Raw genomic sequence first — 27592 nt, 5'->3', positions numbered from 1 at the left:
AGCCACATAACTGAGATACTAAGACATATACCTTGTACGAACAATTTTTCTAAAAGTGAAATTGCTAGGGTGGCATGGTGGCTTAGTCATTAGCAATGATGCCTTGCATCATTGGGGTCTGGGTTCGATTCGTGCCTTGGGTCTGTTTGCATAGGGTTTGAATGTTTTTCCCTTTGCTTGGTGGGTTTCCTATGGATTTGTTGTGTTTCTTCCAGTTGACACGCAGATGAGGCTAATTGCCGTTCTAATGAATGTGTGTGTGTGAGACGGATTACCTATGCTACCCTTCCTCGCCTCCTAAGTCTCTTGGGATAGGGAGTGAATAAGCGAGTGAGTGAAATCGCGTGTCATCTGACAGAACTATATTTCCCAGAGTTCCTCTGCGCGTATAACAGATTCTGCATCCGGTTACGACACACTCATATAAAGCCAGCGGCGTTGGCAGTTGGAGCTCGTCAGAGAAGTGGAAGCCAATGATTCCCATATGTCCACTGGTCTCCTTCACCTATGGTAAGGGGGAAAATAATGATGAGAGCCCGGTACTTCGGGGCTGTAGACGGACGCGGGGGAGTAAGGGGATGTTATTAGTGTGTGTTGAATGTGTTTGGGCTAATTAAGACGTTATGTGTTGCTTGCTATCTTTAGCGCGAGCGATAATGCGGTGTTTGTGTGGTTGCTAAGCTAAGCAGCACTCGGCTGTGTGCTAAGTAAGCTAACGCGTTGCTCTGTGTTGCAGTGCCCGGCCGGCTAGGTGAAGATGCCAAAATGGCTACCGGCGGCAATTATTTTGGATTTACCCACGGAGCTGCTGCGCAGTACAGGTAAGACACCGAGCTGTGTGTTTTTACTACATATACGCGTGTAAAATCAGCATGCGCGTGCCCTCGGTGTGTGAGGTTTTACGTTATTTCCATTGGCATTGTTCGGTGGTGGGGGAAGGGCGGTGTAGGGGTTTATGCGCTCACACACACGCGCAGCTCCTATATGCGCACTAACTACATTTCTATTATACGCTCCTTTATAGGAAGCGTTAAATTAAATAGTAATAGGTTCGTTATTTTTTGAAAACCAGTCAGTTATTAGCAAACGGCTTTTACAGATACCCGGATCTACTGCATAACGATTCCTGCGCGTGAGCTCTATGCGCGAGAGCTCTATGCGCGTTGTATTGTTAACTGAAACATGACCTTTTCTTCCAATTCTTGACTAAAGTTTCTAATCAATTATTTAAAATCAGCCCTGATTACAGCATGTGGTCATCCTGGAGGTGGTGTATAAGTGTTAGATGTGTGTTATGTGCGAGTGTGTGTGTGGGTTCAGGATCAGGCCTGTTGATGTAGCTATCTGTCATCCTGCACCATTTATCTCGGAGCTCCCCTTCTCCTTTTTTTTTTTTTTTTTTCTTCTTAAATGTGCACGCCTGGGTGTTTGTTTTAGGATTTTACAGACCTTGGTGAAAGAGCTTGGTTACCCTAAAAGTATACCGGTTTCTATTTTGGCATGAGTCTTCTTACCGGGCTTTTTTTTTTTTTCAAGGACTCACTGAATGTCAGTCGGTCTTGTTGCAGGATATAACGAGCAGCTGCAGTACTGCGGTGTGTCTCTGATGTCTCCTGCTTGGTGTATTTATACACCGACAAGATATAGCTTTAGACTCATTAGGCGCTTTTTTTTTTATGTCGAGGAAAGCTGATTGAAAGTGGTGTTAAAATCCACAGTGCTGGTGAGGTCTTAGTTGGTAAGAACGGTCAGGTTTCTGTAACAGCTGTTCTAATGGGTGTTAATCACAAGAGTGCATATAAATGTAGTTCTACACCAGCGCAATGGAAGTAGACTCATTGGGCTTCGTTTTTTATGTCAAAGAAAGCTGACTGATTTAAAGTGCTTTTAAGATTCACAATGCTGGTAAGGTCTAAGGTTGGTAAGAATGGGTTTGGGTTTGTGTAACAGCAGCTCTAAGAGGTGTAAAGAATGGATATATACTTAGTGTATATGTAAAATATGTGCTAAATTCTGTAACCCAAACTTAATCTGCACTGTAACATCAAATCCATATTTTTAACAAGAGCATCTAACTCCAGATTTAGTTCCTCTTTGATTTTGTAATAACCTTGATTCTTCTGAAAAGCGTTACCACTCTTTTTTTTTTTTTTTTTTTTTTTTTTTTTTTCCCCCCACTATTTATTTTGATTTATTTAATTACTTTGGTTAATTTCAGATTTCCGGCATCCAACCTAGTAACTCTCCCTTCTTTCTACACACAACCTCTCTACAAACATGACTGAGCCACAAAAAAAAAAACGGCCTCGCAGGAAAAGAAATGGCACAGGTTCATTCATAATATCATTGTTTTTTTGATAGTTTTCAGATTCCCTGACCAAATCAAATTATCTAGAGGTTACCTGCAACTCCGCCCATAGATTTGTCCATGTTGCCTGCGAACGGAGTGTGCCGTCAACTTACTACCGCTCTGTTTCGGCAGCCCTTACTTCTGCCTGTTGCATGCACCGTTGCTGTAGATGCTCTCCAGGGTTTCAGTAGCCGTTTTTGCCATTGTGGATGTTGCCCACAAATGGACCAATGCTGTTGCCTGCACGGCTTCGTGTTGTGCCTTTGGTTATACAGAGGCTCTGTCGTAAGCTTGCTATACAATTGCAGGATTTAGCAAATAATGTAGTGTATGCTTCTGTTGTGTAATTACAATGTAACTGCAAACCATTTTTTTAAAGAGCCTGTTCAGTGTGAAACTCTCTGCAGAGCATGTGTGACTGTCAGTACACCATTATTCTCTCTCTTTACAGCAGCAGGTGTCTGCTGCATTTACTGCCTCTCAGTACACCACTCTCGCGGTAGCAGAATAAACGGGTACAGGAGCAGTGGTGCTAGTCAATAAATCGTGGATGGCATCATTCTCCAGGACAGAATTTTAAAGAGGGTGGGCAAACGTACTTGGGCGGCATTCAATATACAGCCTGTCCAAATATCCTGTGTGAAGAAACACTGCAGTTCATGTGTTGTCACACTGACTACAAAATCAAAATTTCTGACATTGTTATTAGAAAATTATTTGTGTTCTTCTCTACTTCAGAAATGTCCAGACCTTGTTCACACAGTAGGGCAAATCAGATTTTGTAGCTGTAGTCATATTTAACTGTGTATTTGTTTGTTATAGAAACAGCATATGTTTGTCTGCCAGGTAGTGTGGTGTGGAAAAAGTGCTACCAGCAAGGTCATATTGGTGGGCTAGACATATCAGTTTTTTGCTTGTTGTTTTAGCAGAAGAATGAGTTTTAGACACTTCGTGGCACAAACTGTATTAAGGAGGCATTACACAAACTGTATTAAGGAGGCATTATTCTAAACTTTAATACTGCATATGTGTATCAATGCATGAGTGCGGATTTTCCTTACACAGGCATTGATTACACAGAGGCTGTCGTAACCTTTTCTTCTTACTATAAAATAATTGCTTATGTAGTGTAACTGCAAACCACACGAGATTCACACAATCACTGAATTTCTGGGATATCCGAAGATAGTGTTTGATCCCATAGGTGAGCACTGTTCGTACTAGAAATCATTGCTGCCTGTTGAGCCCATAAAACATTGCAGTTTACTTTTTAATTATTTAGAGTAATGGTGTGTGTGTATATGTGTGTGTGTGTGTGTGTGTGGTGTGTGGTGTGTATATCACACACACACACGTGTGTTAGGGTAGGGATTTTGGTTACTCATTTGAAAATTAATATAAATTTATGTGATGAGCATTTTTTACATTATGGACCGAAAACATTTCAGAGAACACTTGATCCAAAAGTCTGGTTAATTTTGATCAGTGAGAACAAAATCCTTATGCGCTTAGAAACCGAGCCAGAGTCAATGGGAAAAATTGGTCTTCAAAATGATTCATCGTACTCGGTCACGGAAGGAATAAATTGTCCCTGGCCTTGGTACAAATCAATCATGCCAAATGTGTAAACGCGATTACTGTAGTGAAAGTAAAATGTGAGTTTTTGCGTCTGTCAAGTGAAGCAGTTAAAGGCCAGTAACGCACTGTCTGACTCCGAGATACCTCTGCCCATAGTGTGTACACCATGCCAAGTACAACTGCATCTGGTATCGGGCCAAAGAAGGGGGTGGAACAACCAACTCCTAAGGATGGGAATCATAAGAAACCACCTGATTCGAGATCATGATGCATGAGCACTGATTTGTATTGCAATCACAATTTGATATTAATTGGGGGGGGTTAGCAATTTTAAATACTTAAACCATGGAAGAGTTCAGTCATAACTCTAAAGCCCTATTCCTGTAGGCGTTAACTTTTATTTCATAAATGCATATCTTAAAATATAAGTGAGTAGGGGTATAAAATATGATCACTGAGAGTGGGGAAGACTGCATCCAAACATACCAGTTTACTATAATACTCTGCGTCAATGAGTCCCCCAGATGTGCTCCTTTACCCAAGGCGAATGTATTCACAAAAATGATTGACTGAATAAATAGGTTTTTATGCTAGACTTGAACACTGAGGCTGTGTCTGAGTCCTGAAATGTTAATTGGAAGACTATAACTTTGGGGGGGTCTGTAAGAAAGGGCTCTGCCTCCTGCTGGAGATTTTGCATTGTGTATCTGTCATTTCACCACCTCCGATGCAAACCACTTAAATAAATGTAAATATCTTGTGCTTTTGGCCATGTAGAGTAAATCTATGTAGAAATCTGATCACTACACCCATGTGTTCCTTCCTTAATTTCTCAATCTGTTGTCTATGTTAGAAGCACGCAGTTGTATAGAATGTTTTTGTACACCAAAGCATACATAAACAATTTAAAATAATAATATTAGGGGATTTTACTTTTGTTAAAAGAGCAGCAGAAAAGGGGCAATCCAAACTGAACAATAGTAATATTTTTGTTTTAGGTGGGCAAAAAGGCAAGCGCCTAAGCACAGCAGCCCTGCTCTATACGTGCTGTTTAAGTGGGGTTTTTGTTTTTAAGTTGAATTTATAGTGGGATGTTTCTCGAAAAATAAACACAAAATTAAAATGTGTATTTTACTTCAGAACTTTCTTAACTTTCTTATGATGAATGAGCCAAGTACAAATGTATATAATTTTACATTTTGTCTGGTTCAAGATGAATGAGTTTCTCAAACAGTTTTTTTTTTTTTTTTTTTTTTTTTAATATAATTTTTTTTTTTTTGATTCACATTTTTAAGTGTGGTTGCTTCACACGAGCTGCTCCCTCTGTGTATGGCGGCATGTGTTGCTGGCTTGGGCAATGGTGGCTCAGTCGGTTAAGGCTGTGGGTTACTGATCGGAAGGTGGGGGGTTCGAGCCCCAGCATCGCCAAGTTGTAAGCTCGCTGACCCTGCGCTTTGACCCGAGTTTCCTAATTGGGATATGCGAAGAAGACATTACACTGTGCTGTAAAGTACATGTGACAAATAATTGAATATTCTTCTGGTTATTATGATGCACAATGTTTGTGTGTTGTCTTAGCAACTTTACCCAGCTTCCCTCTTTTTTTTTTTTTTTTTTTTTTTCTTTCCCCTTTACACCTTAAATGGCTGAAAAAAGCTATTTGGCTATTTTTCCCTCTCCGCCCCAGACCCTGCATCCTCTAAATCAGATGCCATTGATACAAAGATTTGTTATCCCAGCTGGACTTGGTGTTCAGTAATCATTGAGAATTTATTTTCCCAATGGCTCAAGTTTTAATCATTTGTTATGAAAGGGGTTTATAGGGTTCCAATTTTTTATTTTTTTTTATCGCCAAAGGCTCATAAAGATTGTTTTGTCTGGAGCCCTGAGTGTAGAGCCACACACATACTTTTGCCCTTTATCTTAAATTACTCCATCTTCATTCCTGTTGCAACCATCAGTGTAAACAGTTACTCTGGTATCTTTTGACACAAACCACACAGTAATTAGTTTGGTACATTACATTCCAGACTGTAAATGCATCTTTAAAACATTTCACCAAAAAAAAACACTTAATTAATGAATCTTTAATATAATAATAATAATCCTTTTGTAAGATATGCAGTAATCTTTTAAAAAGCGAGGATTTTAGAACTTGTGTTCTATGCCATTGATGATCCCTAAAGAGATCTGTTTAAATGGGTTTGCTTTGCCTGCCAATTTTGGTCACGTAAATGATTATTATTTTATTTAATTATTTTGCGTGACTCGCCACACAAGAATAAGTTATTAATCTTCAAGCCGCAAATCTCTACTAAATACTGGCAAGGTCTTGGAACTCTCAAGCTTAATCGCGGTAAATAATGCTAATTTATCTCTACAATTTATGTAGTTTTCTTGAATATAAATATGCCTTCATTTCTCTGGTTTACAGTATTGGAGTCAACTCTATTTTATAGCCTTTAACATGATTTGCCATCTCATGAGTTTATTACATATAGTTTAGAAATAAAGTTTACTGCTATGATTGGTAAAGATCAATCGGCTCTGAACTTAGAGTATTGGTCATTTGATTTTTGCCTCTGTTGCTTTATAGTCAGCAGCCGACCGCTGGAGTAGCCTACACTCATCCTACCACGGTGGCCAGCTATACCGTGCATCAGGCGCCAGTGGCTGCTCACACCGTAGCTGCAGCTTACGCCCCCACGGCTGCCACCGTTGCTGTAGCCAGGCCTGCGCCCGTCGCTGTTGCAGCGGCAGCCACTGCTGCAGCTTACGGGGGATACCAGCCTGCTCATGCTACCACAGATTATGGCTATGCCCAGCGCCAGCCTGAAGTGCCCCCACCACCTCCACCAGTCACCTCACAGAACTACCAGGTAAAGTGGTTTAAGCAGAGTAGAAGTGTGTGTGTGTGATATATATATATATATATTTTTAATTAATGTTTATTTCCAGACAGATTTAAATACTTGCAAATTCTATACAAGGAGTTAGGCTTTGAGTACGGTTTTATAGAAAACTATTTTAACAACTCCTCTGAGCAAGAGATCTCGTACTGTTTCTTTTAAGCGCCTGAATAACCCTTGCGTCTGTAACAATTTTCTTTTTTTCTGGCAGGACACGTATTCTTATGTCCGTTCCTCAGCTCCAGCTGTAGCCTATGACAGCAAACAATACTACCAGCAACCCACAGCTACAGCAGCTGTAGCGGCAGCAGCTGCCCAACCACAGCCCACAGTGGCTGAGACGTACTACCAAACAGCCCCCAAAACGGGATACAGCCAGGGCGCTACACCATACACCCAGACCCAGCAGACTCGCCAGGTTACAGCCATTAAGCCTGCCACACAGAGTCCGGCCACCTCCACCTTCTCCATCTACCCAGTGTCCTCCGCTGTGCAACCAGTGGCAGCCGCAGCAGCTGCTGCAGCCTCTGTGGTCCCGTCTTACTCACAGAGTCCTACATACAGCACCAACGCTGTTACATATTCAGGTAAAAAGCCCAATTTTCTATGAGCTTCCCACCTTAAACGCACAACTTTTGGACCAGTTTATTATAAATTATTTAAAGGTAGCATAATGTTCCCATACCATTTCTAACACCTTTTGCTGTCTTAAATTGTTTTCCAGGGACATCATATTCAGGTTATGAGGCAGCTGTGTACTCTGCAGCATCCTCTTACTACCAGCAACAGCAGCAGCAGCAGCAGAAGCAAGCCGTCGCTGCCGCTGCAGCCACTGCTGCCTGGACTGGAAACACGTTCACCAAGAAAACCCCCTTCCAGAACAAAACGCTCAAACCCAAACAGCCCCCAAAACCACCACAAATACACTACTGCGATGTGTGTAAGATTAGCTGTGCTGGACCACAGGTATGTTGTCTGTCTTCACCCTTGCTTCAAAGCCCATATCTGAAATCTAATGTCTAGGTTATGATATCCCCCTTACCTTAGGCCAGAGCTTTCTTCAGTGTAGAAGTGAATGAGTGCATGTCCATTCTCTAAAAGAGAACCGTGAACGAGACATTCCACAACTGGAGGACAATTTGGGCACCCGAATGTTTGGAAAAGTGTATCTTTTTACTCTATAAAGAGTAATAAACTGTTCAATAATTTGATTTGTCCAGCTTAAATATCAAAGGTACACATTTTATGGAGTCTGCTTGGCGCAAAGCTGTTACAAATAGTCAGGAATGAGGGAAAAGTATATATTTTTTTAAATATTGCTTATTAAATATTTTACTTTTTAAGTAAAGAGTCACATTCATATTCAATTATCATTTAATTTCAGATGAGACTTGCCTTTTATTAAACATCTTTTTAAATCTGTCAACTTTCTGATAATCATTTATTTTATTTTTCAAATATTTGCTCACACACGTAATCACTGAAACATTTGAAATGACAATACCCCAGCATTATTTTGAAGAGGGAAATGCATAAATTAAGTGTACAAATCCTGCTTCTGCATTATTGTAGACCTACAAGGAGCATCTTGAGGGTCAGAAACACAAGAAGAAGGAGGCAGCTCTGAAGGTCTCTCAGAGCAGCAGCAGCAGCAGTGGCAGTAGTTCGGCCCGCAGCACACAAAACCAGCTTCGCTGTGAGCTTTGCGATGTTGCCTGCACTGGGGCGGACGCCTATGCTGCCCACATCCGCGGAGCTAAACATCAGAAGGTAAATGAATCCTCTTTAAAAGCACTGATCTCACATCAACTCCATCAAATGGCAGGGGCTTAAGTCACTTAAGGTTTATGTAACTTTTTCTTTAAATAAACTTGTGAAACAATAGGAAGTGTACTTGTAATGACTGTGCGTGTTGAAAGACGTTTAATGAAACTGAACCTTCCGCTCGAAAAATTTGCATGTCAAATCAGTACAGCTGTTTCAGGATCAATATCGCTTCACATTTTTCAAGGTATTATTTAAATATTTGAATGTTCACGCCCACACTTAGTGTGGATATCACACAAGGCACAAAATATTAGGGCTGTAGCAAGCGAATAGTTTAGTAATTGAGCATTCTACCAAAAATTTTATCGATTAATTAATCGAATAAAATGTAGTTTTGCTTAATTAAACAGCAATGTAAAAAAAATATATAAGGAGAAACAAATTAATTGGTTTTTCTTTAAGATTTTTTTTTTAAATGCATACAGCATTTTATTAAAAATTAACATTGTCATTACTCATAATACAAGAAATAGCTTATACCCATGTCTCACCTATGCGGTTTGACTTGCAGTGAGATGCGGTTTTGGGCACCGCGACTGCCCACCGACGTTCTGCAAGGTCCGCCAAAAAAATTTAACTTAAACATACACGTAATCGCAGCGCCAAAACTCGCGGTGAATCTTAATGCATGGTACTTCCGGCCACCGCGCTTTAATGCGTAGGTGAGATTAGGTGTATTAAAGTTGACTGGGATGAATTAAGTGCATTACAGTTTCATACATTCTTATTCTAAAGCCTTTTCTCGGATGCAAAAACAACAAAGGTTTTTCAAATGACTTTAAGAATCAAAAAAACTAAGGCACACATTAAAATAATTATACAAAAACACTAAGGTGTGCAACTAAACTTTCAGTACTAAAGGTTTCGAAATCTACATCTCAGGCGTAACATAAGGCTTTACTGACAATTTCTGTCATTTTCTCTTGCGTGTTTATTCATCTCTTGGCTTGCTGATATTATCGCTCCCTTCCATTTTTTTTGTAGCCCGCAACAGAGCACTCCATCAAATCAATGCACAGCTAACTGTTTGCATCTCCTTCCGCTTTGTGGGTGACGTAAGCGCTTCTTCTTCGTCTGTTTACTGGGGCTTGCATCTGGAAGTGTCAAAAGCGCGCTGTCAACAAATAATTGCGCAAAACATAACGCAGGTTTTAAAAAATTTATTAAACGAAGCTTTGAGGCAGAAGATTTTGTCTTTGTCATTTTTTTATAATCAAATTACTCGATTTACTTGAGGAATCATTCAGCCCTACAAAATATTAAGCCTTTATTTGCGATATTTGGACTGAATTTGTGGTGCGCTTGGTGCTAAAGAGAAGGAAGTTTTGATGTGGTAAAGTTCACTCATGCATCATGTTCCAAATTTAAACTTGATTTACTTTCCCACAATCTTTGAGGCCATGACCTTAAATACTGCATGTTTAATCAACTAGTTTAATTCTCTTCCTGTATTAACACAGAATATGAACATTTCAGACTTATTTTTGATTTGTACAAAATCCAGTATAAAGAACTTCCGGATGCAAAAAGGAAATGAATTACGTCTGTGCGATTTGATCGGGGGGGGAAAAAAAAAACCTGTTTCATTTACTTTACCACTGTGCCACTTGGGGGCAATATGTGTAAAAGTGCTCCCCCTGTCAACCAGAGTTGGTTCGATTCAAGAGGGGAACCCCCCCCCCCCCCACCTAAATTTTACTGCTACCGGAATGTGGAAACAACGTTACAAAAATGTAGGACTAATAATTATTACTATTACTATTTGGTCACCTAAAATGCCCATAAAACATGTGATCTTATGAGTCTATGCTAATTCTTTATTATTTTTTTTTTTACGTTCTGTGCAGCTGGTTAAAATTTAATCATTGTAATCATCGCCTAGATTGTGCTGAAAATAAAGGATATTTCTAACGTTGACTATATTGGACAATGTATGTATATTAATATGTAGTAATGAAAAAAAAATAAATGTTAAAATGCTTTGCGTATTAAGGGCTACATGCTCCAACACAGTGCCATCTTTATACACGAGAGTGTTTAATCCTTAATTTATTTTACTTACTTACTCTTCACATATAGATAAGATAGCTGAGGTGTTTTTAGGTTGGCTCACTGAAATGTGAAATTAATAGAAACATCAATTAAACTAAACCTTGTTTTAAAGATCATATGAACTTGTTTTGTATGTAGTAGTCCACTTTCGTACTGGCAGGTAATACCCTTTCGCTGATTACTACCGCAAGTATATTTGACACCTCTGGGGAAACTGTGAAATGTTTTTGACGTATTAAGAATCTCTGAAATCTGTATGCCTCTACCAAAACCTTAACTGGATGACTCGGAACACAACAGAAAACCCACAAGATGTAGTTTTATTTTTTTTTTTGTGTGTGTGTTTGGCAAAATTCCAACTTGCCTTTTGGGAGCTATATAACAGACCAAATAGTCCACATGGAACACATTTTGGAAGACGTCACATGGCATTTTTCCTTGACAATTTCAGTTTAACAGTCCTATGTAACATGTCAGATTTTTCGTAATTTTGTTCAAGAAATGCAGTCGAAATGCTAATTGGCTAATTGTTAGATTTTTTTTAATAGGATGAAACTTGTTCTCAGTAGCAAAAAAAAAGCTTTTTAAAATTGGTTAGTTTTTCCATGTGATACCCAGACACCCAGGATGTTCATTAGAGGTCACTTAGGGTCTTCCTTACTCTATTTGAATTCTTGACTTTAATTTATGAACTTTTCAGAACATTTCAACATTATTTATTCCCCTTTTTTTGTAAACAAAATTGTACATTCCAGTGATTATTTTTTATTTTATTTTTTATTTTTTTATAATGTGATTAAAATCCCAGGAGTATCCACAGTAATATGGGAGTAGGGGGAATCCAGGGGTTGAAATTTTGTAACGCCAAGCAAACTTGACTGAGAGGAAGATTTCTGCAGTTTGAACATGAAGCAACTTTCTGCTTCATTTTTCACACACTTAAGCGTTTTAATAATTGTTTCATTCCCATCTTTAACAGCGATGTTCTTTTTGTATATTATATACATGCTGATAAAATTGATGATGAAATTCAGTCGTACTACTTGATTTGCATAGTAAGTTTTTTTTTGTTTGTTTTTTTTTCCTCTTTTCTTTTTCCACTGGTAGGTTGTAAAACTACACACCAAACTTGGAAAACCCATTCCTTCCACAGAGCCGAGCGTAGTGACGCAGTCATCCACGTCCACCACGTCAGCTCCAAGTAAAACAGCCAGTGCTGCCATCAGCAGTTCCACCAGCAGCACTGCAACTGCCATGAACGCTGCTTCTTCCACCGGCTCGAGTTCCTCCTACCTGAAACCCCTTGGCATGGTAAACAACAGTGTGTCCTCTATGCAGGGCAAGACTCCTGCTCCTAGCAGCATTTCCTCAACCGCAACAGCGATCAAAAAAGTCAACACCCCCAAGATAAACTTCGTCGGTACTTGCTGTTTTGCATATATAGTACTTGGCTTTGCCCCAGTGTTCGTTTAGCAATAGCTTGGCTGAAGTTTTTAGTGCTTTTATTTATTTTTTTCTTCCTGCAGGAGGTAACAAATTACAGACCACAGGCGTCAAGATGGATGAGTCAAAAGTTGAGGCAGCCAAACCTGTACAGACGTCTTTAGTTGCCCCGTCACAGGAAGTTAAACCTGAAACCCCTGACCCTTTGTCACCTCAGTCAGCTCTGGCAGCCTTGCAGAGTGACGTCCAGCCCGTTGGCCATGACTATGTGGAAGAGGTACAGTTGAGAAGCTTCCTGAGTGTGTTTTGGAAATATTTCAACAATGCCCAATTTGTCCTGAATGCATAATAAGAGACTTCTGGCTTCTCTTACAGGTGCGAAATGACGAAGGAAAAGTCATCCGTTTTCACTGTAAGCTGTGCGAATGTAGTTTTAATGATCCCAACGCGAAGGAAATGCATCTTAAAGGAAGGAGACATCGTTTGCAATATAAGGTGGGTGTATAATTCACTTTATTTGCTGTACAGGTTCTTTAGTTAACATGGCTATAATTTGGTGCTTGATGATGTAAATCTATGTCTAGACTTAATGAAATTATAAAGTGTCTGAACATCATCTAAAGCAGCGTAGTCGCTTTATACTTCAGTAAAATATTATGGTTTCACTTCCCCATGATATCACTTTGCTGAATTCTCAATTCTGATTGGTCAGCCAGTGTTACCATTATCTTGTACGGTTGGTGAGCCACGAAATCAAAGTGAATTCATTAACTAATTTTGAAAAGTATGTTTTCAATAAGACAGTTACTTGATGCTTGTTTACCGCATCTATTTGTATTAACAGGCAGAGTTCAAAATGTTCTTTTGTTTTTCGTCACAGGGAAGTTGATAATTCATTTTTGTGGTATAATAGCTGTTTTTTGAGTTTTTTTTTTTTTAATATGGCTCTAAACCTTTAGCATTTCCTTTGAATTTTGGGTAAAAAAAAAAACAAACTTGGATCTTTTTTTTTCACTGTAGAAAAAAGTGAACCCAGACCTCCAAGTGGAAGTAAAGCCCAGCATCCGAGCCCGAAAGATTCAAGAAGAGAAAATGAGGAAACAAATGCAAAAGGAAGAGTACTGGCGAAGACGTGAAGAAGAGGAGCGGTGGAGGATGGAGATGAGGTTCAGAGAAACTTTAATATGCATAACTGATGCATGATGATTTTTTTTTCCAGCAGATTTCAGTTGTGTCCTATGCTTTTGCTTTTAAAAAAAAAAAAAAAAAAAAATTTTTTTTTGCAGGCGCTATGAGGAGGACATGTATTGGCGACGTATCGAGGAAGAGCAGCACCACTGGGAGGAGAGGCGTAGGATGCCCGATGGCGGCTATCCTCAAGGTCCACCTGGACCTCCTGGGCTGCTTGGGGTGAGACCTGGAATGCCCATCCCACAGCCGCAAGGCCCTGTGGTTAGTCTTTCACCAACCCGAAGTGCTTTCCATTAACATATTAAGATGGAATGAAATAACTAGGCCGGTTGGTTCAGCATTTCGAGAGGGTGTACATCTGCAATCCATTTGTATCATCTTTTGTTGTGTACGTAGCTTGACATTTAAAGTTAGATTTACAACGGTCTCTTTAAATTTGCGAGGACAAATTACCCAATTTGCTAATAAGTTTTTGTTTATTCCTAATTAGTATAATTTATGCAATTATGATGGCTGTTAATTTTAGTATGTATAATTAAGGGTTACACTGTATTTGAACGTGTTTACTTCTGCATCATTGCTCAGTAGTTACGTTATAATTAAGCGATAAGACGAAGAAGAGTGCCGTTGTGCTGAAATAGCACAGCTGTGATGTGACACAAGGATGCTTGACATGCGTTGGAAGCTAGCTAGCTATGTAACTGAAACGAAATCGGGACAGTTCAACTACAATTCAGAATGACTTTGAAGCAATTACTAATGGGACAAACGGAGTATTAAGAAGCGTGTCATAAGCAGATGTTTTTCCGGTTGAAAGTACTTCATTGACTGGTTTTGAATGTGGGTTGTAGGCAGCTGCTCTTCCCGCTTTTCCAGTACTGCGGGCTGTACTTATGGTCTCTTGTCCATGCTGTAGAAAGGTTAATTAACAGTTGTTGGAACATCTGGGGTGACATGGGGTGATGCATATATTCAACTGTTCTAGTGCAGTTATCCTCACCATCAGCACTTGTGGAATGCCTCTTTTCCGATCAGAACTAACTTTTTGTATAATTGTAATTATATTGTGTATAACTGTAGAGGAAAAACTTTGTGGATTTGAACCAGAAAGGTCATTCCATTCAGAACCTTTCTTCTTTGCGTTGTAGTGACTTACCTGTTTTGGTTTCAGCCCCCACGCCGCCCTGATTCTTCCGATGATCGTTACGTGATGACAAAGCATGCTGCTATTTACCCCTCTGAAGAGGAGCTCCAAGCCATTCAGAAGATTGTGTCCATCACTGAGCGTGCCCTCAAGCTCGTCTCTGACATAATCACCGACCAAGACAAGGGCAAAGAAGAGGATAAAGAGAAGAAAGAGCCTCCCAAAGACAGGTAAGCTGACACTTGTTTATAATTAATTACTTTTTTTTAAATCTTGTAGGCTCAGTCGAGTGACAATTTTTTGCTTGAATAAAATGTTAGAGCGCTGAAGGGAGTGATGAGAGTTGGTGTCCTGGCCAAAGGACTACTCCTGCGTGGAGATAAGAACGTCAACCTTGTTCTTCTCTGCTCTGAGAAACCCACCAAGAGTCTGTTGTCGCGCATCGTAGAGCATCTCCCTAAACAACTCGCAGTATGTTGACAAAATGGCATTGGTTTATGTTTACGGCATTGTGCTTTGATGAAAGATGTTAAGTTGTTAATCACTGCTCTATACCATTTTTGTACTTGTAAACACGCTTCATGATTTCAGCTTTCTATTGTAAGGTGTTTAGTTTCCCAGTTTTCTGTTATTCCACATCAATATCATCCCCTTACCCATGTGTTTCTTAGATTGTCACACCAGAGAAGTACGAGGTGAAAGGCTCTGTACAAGAAGCTGCTATCATCTTGACTTCCTGTGCTGAGCCCAAGATGCAGGTCACGATAACGCTGACCTCGCCCGTCATCAGAGAAGAGAACGCCCGGGATGGAGGTTGGGAAAGATGTTACTTCCTTACCTTGGCCACCTATCAAATTAATTTGATTCGTTGATTTGACACCCCAAAGAGCCTATCTGCTGGCACAGAGAGGATGGTCTTATTTATTTATTTAATAAGTTTAATCACCCCGAGGAAGTAAGCAACTTTTGCTGTCCCGTAAAGATTGTGACGATTTGTATGAAGTGTAAAACCTGGTACGTGCTTGAGCTCAGTCAGTGTCATTTAATAGAAAAGAAAATTTAGAAAAATGCTGTTCAAATGCTATGCCTTCAAAAGCTTTTAAAATTAAGCCACCTTGGTTAAATTCATTCTTGGTTAAGTTCATATTTTTATATTAATGTTTTTCTGTTCTGAGGTCTCTGACTGAGAGGTTATTTGTAAACTTGTATGTTTGAAATATATTTTGAAGGCAATTTTATAGTAACTAAAGCTCTGAATGAATTCCTGATTTTCCTTAAATGATATTTGAACTGTTTGAGCATTCTTTCTGATTTGGTTCAGGTATTATTTGACTGTATTTTTTTTTGGCTTTTTGTCAAACCCAAGTTCACCACTACCAGGTTTTACTTATCTTGTTGATCGACTTGCCAGCAGTGTTGCTCAGGGCTCTCTCTGTAACACCTTCAGTGCTCTCGAAGCTCTCTCCAAAACAAGCATGATAAGTGTTTTGCATTGTGTAAGTCTAGTTAGTCCTGAGTAAGATTCATTTTTGTTTCCTGTGTTCCAGGGGATTCTCGACTGTATCTAGTTAAATGTTTAATTTTAAAGCCTAGGGATTCACCAAATGAACAGAATTAATATAGGAACCGGTAAACTAGCTGTAAGCCGTGGGAAAGTGTGTAATGTCCCCACAGGAAACAAATCTTTTGATTGGTGGTCAGACGATTCACCTTTCTTAAGACCCTTATTCCAAAATGAAAGTGCTCCCCTGAGTGAATCAATCCACTGCATGAGGAATGAATGATTGGTTTTTAGGACATCTTATTAATTATGGTTCACAGAAAAACCTACGGTCTTAAGTTCCAAATCTCTAACTACTTTTATTTGTTTCTTTTGTCATTGTTGTATTGTGTTTTTAATAATGGAATGTGGCTAAAATTCTTTTAAATGCAGGCCCCAATTCTTTATTCTGATGTCACCATTCCTGTTTTGGGTCCTTAGGGGAGTATCAGTAAGCTTTTGGGAGGAAGGCTTTGTTAGAAGGAATCTTTGGTTGGACCTGGCTTTTTTTTTTATAGCCTTTGGTCTGCAGTGACCTATGGGGGTTTTCCAAACCCAGTCAAGGCAGGTATGCATGCAGTGATGTCCTAACCCCTCTCGCTGGGAGCTTCGTGTTTTCTTTCCAGCACGCATTGCTGCCGTCATGTATCCAAAGCTTTTACAAGTCCAGGCCAAAGCCTCCTTGCATTCTGAGTAACTTGTTTCCCATCTGAGGCTACGTCTACCAGCTCCGGAAGGATTTTTGACCAAGGTCCCTTCCCAAACCCTCTCAAACACTTTGCCACACCTACTATTGCCACTGTAGTAGGTCACACCAAGCACACATCATGTAAAAGCGTTCTGCATTCTCCTAGATTTCCTTTTTCTGTACCATGCTCATAAATGACAAATACAAAGCCATAGTGTGGTCCCACATCACTTTGTACTTTTAGAGTAAAAAAAAAAAAAATCCCCCCCTAATTTTATTTTTTCCCCAAATTGATTTATTTTTTTTTTCCCCCAGAGTGTCAGGCTTCTAAAGTTAACTTAAGTTGTATATATTTGTAAATACTTTGATCTTAATGATATTTATTTTTGGTTATTCATTACTATATGTATTAAGATTGAGCAAGCTACAGAATGGGATCCATTTCAAGTAAACTATATGCAATATAAAGGATAAAATAATTTAACACATGGAAGAGGAATGTTGTCTGGTGTAACAGAACTGCTTGATTGCTAATATTTATGCCAAAACAAATGCTCAGTGCTGCACTATTGCTTTGGCACTAGTCGGAGGAAATTTATTACTATGCCCCTCAAGAGCCTCACCTGTAGTGGAACACCACAAACCCATACATTTAATATGGACACGGTCCTACAATATGTTTGGTGTTTTATAGTTAATTTGGTAACCAATAAGATCACTTCACACAGTGGTTCCAACCAATCCTGTATTTTCGATGCAAGGCTTTTCTCTTTCCTGGCATCATCAGCCGTCCATTCTCTGTTTGTCAGCACAATTTCCTGGTCCAGTGTTTTGCCTAACTTCTAGTAAAGCTGATCTGTTCTAAAGATGTTGGTTCACATTTAACACATGATGATCAAACCTCATTTGACAAGTTATCACAATAAGTGGAATTATAGTTAGGGGAACAATTTGGTATGTGTGGCAATGTGTTCTTGGCAGTCTCTCTGTGACCTGGTCAAACACCCGTTCCTCACCACCGTTTGACAATTCGATCCATTTTTAGATGTAACCTCGGGTATGGTGAAAGACCCAGCGGACGTCTTGGACAGGCAAAAATGCCTTGACGCTCTGGCTGCCCTACGCCACGCTAAGTGGTTCCAGGTTCGGAACATCATTTTTCTTTCTTCTTGTAGCCTTATGAGATGTATTCTTTTTATGTACTCATTTGCTTTTAGTCTTTTGATTTTTGGTTATTGACCTTTTTAACGCTGACAAATTAAAAGTAATACAAGGATGCTATCAGTAACTATATTTAAATAACTGGAACAATAACAGTGTTTTAAGTTTTTTTTTGTTTGTTTGTTTGTTTTTAAGCATCCTTGCATACAGTAGATTAAAAATGTATATTTTAGCGATACTTGAATAATTAGATTACCAAAAAAAAAAAAATTCCATAAGGCTGCAGAATACCTTTGCATAAAAGTATCACCGATAAGAGCTTTCATGTTGACTGTTTGTTCTTTGTGATTTATTTATTTTTGTTTTTCTTTTGGGGATTGAGAGGAAAGGAATATCTGATTAGTTTACTGTGATGTTGCGATCATGCAAGCACACACAGGCAAAGTAAAGCAGATTTCCTTGACTGTTTCATTTCCTCTGCTACTCTTTCAAACTGATCTTTTTTTGTAAATGAGAGTTTTGATTGTGAAGTATTTGGAACTCTGAGGTCAGAGTTTACAAGATGGCCAAGGAAGGAATCCCGAGTGCATCTTGCAAACTTTGAACTCTTGTACTAACGATGAGGTAAAATACTGCTGGGAATGGCAGCTTATTTAAAAGCATTGGCTAAAGACTTGTTTACACGAAGTAAAAGCTTCCATTGTAAACAGTAGTGTTGGACCTCTTACTGAGACGCACCATGTCACATCTGCCCTCTGTTGTAAATGCACTGTTGACTCACTTAACCTGACTTTATTGCACTTAAGGCTAGGGCAAATGGACTCCAGTCCTGCGTGATTGTTATTCGTATCCTGCGTGACCTTTGTCAGAGAGTACCCACCTGGTCTGCTTTTCCAAGCTGGGTGAGTAGGAAAAGGATACCCATACTGGGCTTTAGGATATCCGAAATAGATTAAGGAATCCTAGAAGGTTCTGGAAAACCAAGTGTTGTGTAATTAGTTTTTGTTCCTATCTAAGGCCATGGAACTGCTCGTGGAGAAGGCAATCAGCAGTGCGTCTGGACCCATGAGCCCTGGTGATGCGCTGAGGCGAGTCTGTGAATGTATTGCCTCTGGCATTCTGCTCCCTGGTAAGACTGACTTTAAAACAAGCATGATGCATGTCTATTTACTGTAAACCTTTTATACAAAGGGTGTTTGTTACTTATCCCAAACTAATCCTCAGTTCACGTTCAGGTGTTTTGGATATTATTGCCAGTTTGTTTTGTTTTTTTTTAATTATTTTAATGTGTGTATTTTATTTAATCCTGCTAGTACCAGTTACTTCCATTTAACCCCCCCCCCCCTTTTTTTTTAAACATATAAACTTATACTCAATGTAAAGAGGAAAAACCTTAAGGGGGGGACATTTTATTAAGTTATTTCTGTTTTCTGCAAAAGACTCACCTCTGAGAAGGAACTAGTGTAAAAATTTAGCAAGACATTGCTGTAATTCTAGAAGTCATTCTGTATGTAATGGAGTTTTTGGCAGCAGTCGGCTTCTTGCTAATTTTAATTGCTTGTTCTATAACAAATAATTTTGGTGTTCTTGATCCAACATTTAATGCAAGTCTCCAAATTGACACACATTTGTCAGTATAATCTGGCGTGGTTGTAATGTGCTTTTCTTGCTACTCGGATCAGCATATTAAATGCTTAGTGGTAGTGATCTACACCATATTCTGAGTATTGGCCTAAGCTCAGAGTGTGGTGATGGTTGTCTGTTTAGAAGCTTGATGGTTCAAAAACAGTAATAAATCTAGTCTAATAAATTGCTAGTGATCTCAGTAAGTACCTTTTTAAAACCCGCATATGGCAACTTTTTTTTTTTTTTCCTTTCTGTTTTAAGAAGAATAGTGAAAAATTGAATAGAACAGATCTGTAAACTCTTTGTACTCGTTGTCGTGTTGGGATTTTAGGTGCTTAATTTAAATTACTCGTGTAAAATGCGCTACCCTTTGAGCCTCCTCTGGGCAATTTTGCTGAGCACAATTTGCAGTTCGCCTTTTTTGTCTTCATTTACTTTGAAATAGTTCCACACAGCTGACATCTCACCTCGCCCTCTTCCCGCTCTGAGCCGGGGCCTGGGGGCGGGCACTTGCGCCTGTGATTAACCCCTTACACGCCGCTCAAACATGGACATTTCCTAAACCGTGGTATCGGTCGCTGGTATCGGGGGACTTTTAACGAGTGCTTTAGAAAATGTGGTATCGAGGCTGATATCGGTATTGGTGCATCCCTACTTGTTAGTATTGTTTCCCTGGTTGACCTATTGCGTCACACACACTTGACACCCGCAAGTAGTGGTAAACTGGTAGCATGTGTTGAAATCATGGACAACGTACAAAATATGCAGTGCTAGTGTTTTTTATTTAAAAAAAAAAAAGGGATCATGAGCGTATCACTTTTCTTTTTTTTTTTTTTTTGAGAAAGTAGACAACACCAACGTATTGTCCTTGTCGGCCTCTTCTGTTACACGTTTACAAAATTAGGATTTGTATCTGAATGAAGTAATAAATGCAAAAGAAGGTTGACTCCCAGCTAGGGCTGGTGCTATCAAATATTTGTTATCGAGTAATCGGATAAAACGTATAAATCATTTATTTTTACAATAAATCTTTTTATTTATTGTTGCATCATTTTAGCAAAAATAAACATTGTCAATATTTACAATTCAAGAAATACCTTGTACTCCTCTCACCTATGCAGTTTGACTCGTGGTGAGATGCCGCCACGATTGTCCGCCGATGTTCAGTGAAATTCTGCAAGGTCTGCAAGCTTCTGCGGGGACCAGCAAAAAATTTAACATTTTTAAATATGTTTTTAGAGTGGCTTAAACATGTTACATTTTTTGCGTTGAAAGATGGAAACGTAATTGCAACGACAAAACTCGCGGTGAATTATGATGAACTGTACTTCCGGCCTCTGCGCGAAACTGCGTAGGTGAGATTAGGGGTATTAAAGTTGACTGAGAAATTAAGTGCATTACAGTGCCATACATTCCTATTTTAAAGCCTTTTCTCAGATGCAAAAACTAAATGACTTTCAAATGACTAAGGATAAAAAAAAAAAAACAAAGGCACACATTAAAATAAATAATTATACAAAAACACTAGGGTGTGGTGCTAAAAGTTTCAAAATCTACAGTTCAGGCATAACATAAGCCTTTACTGACCATTTCTATTGTTTTCTCTTGGCTCGCTGATAATTTTATCCCTCCGTTATATTTTGCAGCCCACACCAGAACACTCCCTCAACTGTTTGCGTCTCCTTCCGGTTTTTGTGTGACGTAAACACGGCTTCGTTGGTGTTTACTGGCGGCTTGCATCCGAAAGCACACTTTACCAAAAGCGCGCGGTCAACAAATAATTGTGCAAAACACAATGCAAGTTTTTAAAATTAATTAAAAGAAGCTTTGAGGCAGAAGATTTTGCCTCGATCATTTTTTGTAATCGAGTTACTTGAGTAGTTTTAGCCCTACCCCAGCCACATTATCCGGGGTTCTAGTCCTAAAGTTTTATTTATTAGTCAGACTGACAGGTGTAAATGTCCTGACTGTCCCTTGGTGTCCTTAAAGATGACTACATCCCACTTTAATAAGCCTAATGCTTTTAATGCAGGTGGCCCAGGGTTGATGGACCCGTGTGAGAAAAATCCGACCGACACCCTGGGTACCATGGAGGAGCAGCAGAGAGAGGACATAACATCCAGTGCACAGGTAAGCCATGTCTAATTTATAATCGATAATTACAAAACCGACAAATTATTGAATTACCATGAATACATAGATCAAACCCTTTTACGTAAAGAACTCTCTAATCCTTATGTTGTCATCTCGTCAGGCTGAGAATCATAATTCACATTTTGCTCTTTTACGATAGTTTGCCCTGCGACTCTTGGCGTTCCGTCAGATCCATAAGGTTCTAGGCATGGACCCCTTACCTCAGTTAAACCCCCGCTTCAACGTGAGGAACAATCGCAAGAGAAGGCGTGACAACAGTGACGGCACAGATGGCTTCGAGGGCGAGGGGAAGAAGGACAAGAAGGACTTTGACGGCTTCTAAGCAAGCATCGCAGGCTCCACTTGTACCTTGTTCAAAATTTGTCTATTACAGTGATACGAAAGCTGATTTACTAGATCTCTGTGCATGCTCATTGCTGCTGCTCAAAAAATTTTATGGCTTAGAAGAAGCCCCTTGATGAGCATCTTTAACAGCTTTGTTTGCTTCTAGTTGCCCCTCCATGACCTGCGATAGCAGCTCCATTGATGTTGAGCTTAACTTAAACAGCGCAGCATTATTTACTAAAACATTTAACTCAACACAGTTTTGTTGATTTAAAAACAAATCCTGTAACTGGATGGTTTATAATTTGTGCTCTTAATTTTGTTACTGAAATGATGTATGTTAAAAGATTTTATTTGCGCTGACTACAGCCGTCGACATTTGTACACTCAACACTCTTCTAGTCTAAGGAGTGGTAAACGTATTTCAAGATAAAATGGACTTATGGGAAATAATAATAATAATAATTAAAAAAAAACATTACTAAGAAAACTGGTTCTACTACATGCAGAAGGCTTGGGGTAAGGTGTTAAATTGCCTTCAGGAATCAAGGGGGAATTATAATTATATATATTATAATTTATACTAAATCTGAAATCAAGATCAAGCCATATTCTGATGCTTGATTGAGGTTTAAAAATAAAGATTTTGTTATTGCTGTGTTTTTTAAATCGCAGTGCAAGACTTGGACAATGGCTTAAGCTTAGCGGTGTAATGTGCGCTTTTTTCTTTCTTTCTTTTAAATATTTTATTTGTGTGTTTTGAACGGAGACATTCCTCACAACCACAGAGCCTAAGCTAAACTAACCCATTCATTGTGTTGTAATGAATGGTGACTGGGCATTCAAGTATAGAACATTTTGTTTCTGCCGGTTTCCTTTCCTTTTTTTTTTTTTTTTTTTTAACCATTTGTGATGTACATTTTTGGCTACACAGACAGTAACGTCAAGTAGGAAATCTATCTCCTGGTTTTCTGCATAACGCAAGTGGGGTAAAGCGCAGCTTGTTCTGATGTTGCCAAGCTTCTGTTGCATTGCTGTAAAATGCTGATCTTTAACAGCAAGACTTGGGCACAGTACAAATAACATCCTCGTTCAGTGGTCTCCACTTCATTTCCTAATTTTCAAACGAGCATGTCCTTTTCATCAGTGGTTCTAGATCTACAAGGGGGAACTCCACACACAGGGGGGGGGGATAAATTCTTTTTTTTTTCTTCTTTTCTCAGAACAGAGATCACTTATTTGTAATGGGGCCCAAGTCTGCCTAACGTTTGTGTTCATAGTGCTGTAATCCCTAAATATACGTGTACATATGCATATAATCATATCTAGCTCTGTGTAGGCTATGTTTGATCTTTAATATATGAGCGTATATCTAATCTCGCAAATAGAGCTTCGAGAAATTGTACAATTTTATGGAAGCATGGTGGCGTTCCACGTTTCGAATTTTCTTTTATTTTTAAGTGTTCAGATAAGCAGCTGCTTGTTTTTCACTTTCATTTAACTATTTGTTTGTTTGAGAGAAAAAAAGTCTATTTGAGGGTAAAAGATGCAGAAAGACTTGATTGTGTTTGTAATTGCAGATGTAGATTTCTTTTTAATAGCCATCACGTTCATTCGCTGTCACGGTACTACTGCATAACAATAGACAATAAAACCCTTCACAGAATCCATGTTTTTAGTTGCTTTTGTTTTTTTAAACCATTAATGCTCTTGGGTTTAATATTTGTGTAATGTGTTTCTACCAACATGTGTGCAAAGTGAGACCTACATGGTGGCCAAAAGTATTAGGACAACACTTGCCGTATTTTATAGTTCTCTCTGCACAAAAAAAACGATAATTTCACTATTTAGTTTGAACCTCTCTGTCTGAAGAGCTGGTTTAGTTAACAGACGGAACAAATATGTGGCAGGACTTTTACTTTTTGAAGCTGAGGTGTTTCGCCTCTGCATAAAATTGTCTAAAACTAATGACCTCAAGTGATTTGTAAACTTTTCTTGGAAAAATTTCTATACTTGATTTTCAGGAAGCAATCAAGCAGACACGGACTGAGGAAGAGGAGGAAGGCACAGACTATTTTTCCGTATGCCCATCCGGATTTAGCAGGATTTGAAGAATAAAAGACTTAATACTAAAATACTGACTGTCTAGCTTTTTTTTTTTTTTTTTTTTTCCCCCTCCATTGCATCAACCTAATTATTCTTGTCCTATTTATTGTTTTAAAACTTTTAGGTCATTAAAACATTGGATTTTTTTTGTTTCGTTACTTTTGGCCACTGCTCAAGTTTCAACACCCTGCCTTGTACTGATATCCATCAGGGAGTAAAAACTAAGCGTGTCCTGCAGGGGTAGGAAGGATATGTGGAGAAACTGTCTTTCCTGTTTTGAATTTAGTGGACAGGAAGTGGCCATGTCGTGTTTTTCTACAATGAAAAAGCAAGCTGCTGTAAATTTATGGCCACTGTATAAATTTAACTGTTTAAAAATAACAGTTTTAAGCTAAGTCTTAAGTATTTTGTTCCTATGATTTTCTCTTACAGTCTGAAGACAAGCACTGTAGATTTATTGCTATTTCCGAATTGTCCATAATGTTTCATTGTGCCTTGCAGTGGGTTGGCCCCCCAGTTAGACCTGTGCCAACTTTGTTTCCTGGTGTAGGCTTTAGCCCCTATACTGGATAAGCAGCATGTTTTAGTGAGTAGTATAACATCGGAAGTGTTCTAGAAGAATAAAGTTGTTATAAAACAGCAAAACCCCCCCCCCCCTGCTAAATCATGAATAAACTGATTAACCACAGTTTTTGGCAAGCTGAGTTAAATTTCACGTGCTATTTTCAGATCTGATTACTGCCAGACCTGTGAAATCAAGAAATCACTTAAATAGAACCTCTCTACATCGTAAAGCACTTCAATAAAATACTTGTACTGATCCACCAATGCCCAGTGAGTAGTTTTCTCACCTGCCATTTGGAAGGTCTGGGTTCAATTCCCACCCAGTGGGTATTCCATGTAAAATTTGTGCCAGCCAAGTGCGTGCGCACATTAGATACTGTAGTTGGCTGTGATGATCCCTCCATGGGAGCAGCCGAAAGACTAACAGCAACTTTTTTTTTTTTTTTTAAACCGCACATCGGGCCAGGTAGGTTTGGACAGCTTTTTCCCCTTAATAAATAAAATACTTTAAAGACTGCCTTTTGTATTTACTCAGGTTATCTTTGTTGAAGTATGACATATGTTCAAAGAAATTATAAAATAGCCAGCTCTAATATACATACATATACACTCACCCAAAGGATTATTAGGAACACCATACTAATACAGTGTTTGACCCACTTTCGCCTTCAGAACTGCCTTAATTCTACGTGGCATTTGATTCAACAAGGTGCTGAAAGCATTCTTTAGAAATGTTGGCCCATATTGATAGGATAGCATCTTGCAGTTGGAGATTTGTGGGATGCACATCCAGGGCACGAAGCTCTCGTTCCTTCACATCCCAAAGATGCTCTATTGGGTAGAGATCTGGTGACTGTGGGGGCCATTTAAGTACAGTGAACTCATTGTCATGTTCAAGAAACCAATTTGAAATGATTCTTTGTGACATGGTGCATTATCCTGCTGAAGTAGCCATCAGAGGATGGGTACATGGTGGTCATAAAGGGATTGGACATGGTCAGAAACTATGCTCAGGTAGCCCGTGGCATTTAAACGATGCTCAATCAACAACATTTTTCCAGTCTTCAACTGTCCAATTTTGGTGAGCTCGTGCAAGTTGTAGCCTCTTTTTCCTATTTGTAGTGGAGATGAGTGGTATACGGTGGGGTCTTCTGCTGTTGTAGCCCATCCGCCTCAAGGTTGGGCGTGTTGTGGCATCACAAATGTTTTGCTGCATACCTCAGTTGTAACGAGTGGTTATTTCAGTCAAAGTTGCTCTTCTATCAGCTTGAATCAGTCGGCCCATTTTCCTCTGACCTCTAGCATCAACAAGGCATTTTCGCCCACAGGACTGCCGCATACTGGATGTTTTTCCCTTTTCACACCATTCTTTGTAAACCCTAGAAATGGTTGTGCGTGAAAATCCCAGTAACTGAGCAGATTGTGAAATACTCAGACGGGCCCGTTTGGCACCAACAACCATGCCACGCTCAAAATTGCTTAAATCACCTTTCTTTCCCATTCTGACATTCAGTTTGGAGTTCAGGAGATTGTCTTGACCAGGACCACACCCCTAAATGCATTGAAGCAACTGCCATGTGATTGGTTGATTAGATAATTGCATTAATGAGAAATTGAACAGGTGTTCCTAATAATCCTTTAGGTGAGTGTATGCATACACAGTCAGCCAAAAAAATATATATATATCTATATATATATAGATATATATATATATATTATTTTTTATTTTGGCTGACTGTGCTAAGACGTTTAGCAATAAGTGATGATTTTTAAACATCAGCAATATAATACAGTATAGCCTGGCATTATTCTATTAAGCTTAAACTGCTTTCCGACCTGTTATAGAAATCTAATCAACTTGTGACCAGAATCAGAATCCAGCATTTAACATCGCCCAGCCAACCAGAGTATGATATTATACATTGTGTTATCACTCTGTTGTTTGAGCTCCAGGGGAAATATGAGGCTTTAGTTGTGGTCTAAATAAAAAGAATGCGTGCGCGCGTTTCTTCTGTGGCTCTTTCTTCTTTGAGGAAGTAGATGAAAGCCGAGATTTGATTGACAGCGCCGAGAGCAAATGGGATTCCTCGGCGTTGGCTGACGCACGGGCGTGGTTTACTGTCCAACAGGTTCGCGTTCACGCGCAGGATTTTCGCGCAGCTCGAGGCAGGAGTCGGAGCTCGCGCCGTTCCCGCTGTGTCCCGCGAGCGAGATGTTGAGTTTGGGGAGCGGAGGAGCGAAGGGCGCCAAGCCGTCATTCGTGTCGTACGTTACACCAGAGGTACGACATTCTGTGGTTGTTTTTCGGCAGTTTCTCCGGCTCTGAGCGAACAGTTTGCTCAGCGGGTTTGACCCGAGCTCGAGACGGGGAGCGGTTTCAGTGTGGAAGTGTTGATGTTTACTTTTTACTGTTTACTCTTTAGTGTTTACTGTGTTTACTCATTACCATGAGCAAAATCCCTCATCTATAATCCTTCAGTTATTTATTCATTATAGCACACTCTCGGGTTGAGCTGTGAGGTTTATCACATCGTTTTTTGCTGTTTTTATTATAGTTTTTATGTTGGAGTTGTAAAAGGCGAGTTATTACTGCATGTGACTCCTGTACTAACACTCACCTCATTCACTGTGTGTGTGTGTGTGTGTGTGAGGGAGGGGGACAGTGCAGGAATATACTGTCAGTATATATGTGTGTGTGTGTGTGTGTGTGTGAGAGAGAGAGAGAGAGCAAGAGAGGAAGAGTGTGTGTGAGAGAGGGACAGTGGAGAAGTAAGTGTGTGTGTGAGAGAGAGAGTGGAAGAGTGTGTGTGAGAGAGAGAGAGGAAGAGTGTGTGTGAGAGAGAGAGAGGAAGAGTGTGTGTGTGTGAGAGAGAGAGGTAGAGTGTGTGTGTGTGTGTGTGTGTGTGTGAGAGAGAGAGAGGAAGAGTGTGTGTGT

At 39.4% G+C, this 27592-nt stretch overlaps 2 protein-coding genes across 4 annotated transcripts in view; both read left to right on the top strand.

Annotated features, from left to right (window-relative positions):
- The first annotated feature begins 441 nt into the window (after positions 1–441).
- zfr (zinc finger RNA binding protein) lies at positions 442–23657 on the top strand. Of its 2 annotated transcripts, none has more exons than XM_053481135.1 (19): positions 442–510; positions 737–821; positions 6525–6807; positions 7049–7424; positions 7562–7803; positions 8410–8607; positions 11824–12136; positions 12243–12436; positions 12535–12654; positions 13180–13325; positions 13446–13569; positions 14522–14724; positions 14815–14965; positions 15166–15307; positions 17768–17865; positions 18690–18785; positions 18901–19012; positions 21542–21639; positions 21803–23657. In XM_053481135.1, the coding sequence occupies exons 1-19, from the start codon at positions 474–476 to the stop codon at positions 21983–21985; spliced, it is 3201 nt and encodes a 1066-aa protein (XP_053337110.1). In that variant the 5' UTR covers positions 442–473; the 3' UTR covers positions 21986–23657. The 2 variants fall into 2 exon arrangements, with proteins under 2 accessions (XP_053337110.1, XP_053337109.1); XM_053481134.1 differs by having other exon boundaries at positions 13446–13611.
- A 3151-nt stretch (positions 23658–26808) lies between these two features.
- mtmr12 (myotubularin related protein 12) overlaps positions 26809–27592 on the top strand; it is a 28238-nt gene continuing 27454 nt past the window's right edge. For both annotated transcript variants that reach the window (XM_053481332.1, XM_053481331.1), the window contains exon 1: positions 26809–26938. In XM_053481332.1, coding sequence (XP_053337307.1) covers positions 26870–26938 — 69 coding nt within the window. In that variant the 5' untranslated portion in view covers positions 26809–26869. The remainder of the gene's footprint in view (positions 26939–27592) is intronic.

The sequence above is a fragment of the Clarias gariepinus genome, chromosome 21, assembly GCF_024256425.1.
Source record: "Clarias gariepinus isolate MV-2021 ecotype Netherlands chromosome 21, CGAR_prim_01v2, whole genome shotgun sequence".
Lineage (NCBI taxonomy): Eukaryota > Metazoa > Chordata > Actinopteri > Siluriformes > Clariidae > Clarias > Clarias gariepinus.
The sequence above is the reverse complement of the archived record's forward strand: the minus strand, read 5'-3'. Positions and strand labels throughout refer to the sequence as shown.

Coding starts and splice junctions, on each gene's coding strand:
- zfr (XM_053481134.1), top strand. CDS start 474: ATGATTCCCATATGTCCACTGGTCTCCTTCACCTATG. Junction 7,425..7,561: donor CAACGCTGTTACATATTCAG/GTAAAAAGCCCA, acceptor ATTGTTTTCCAG/GGACATCATATTCAGGTTAT. Junction 19,013..21,541: donor CTCTGGCATTCTGCTCCCTG/GTAAGACTGACT, acceptor CTTTTAATGCAG/GTGGCCCAGGGTTGATGGAC.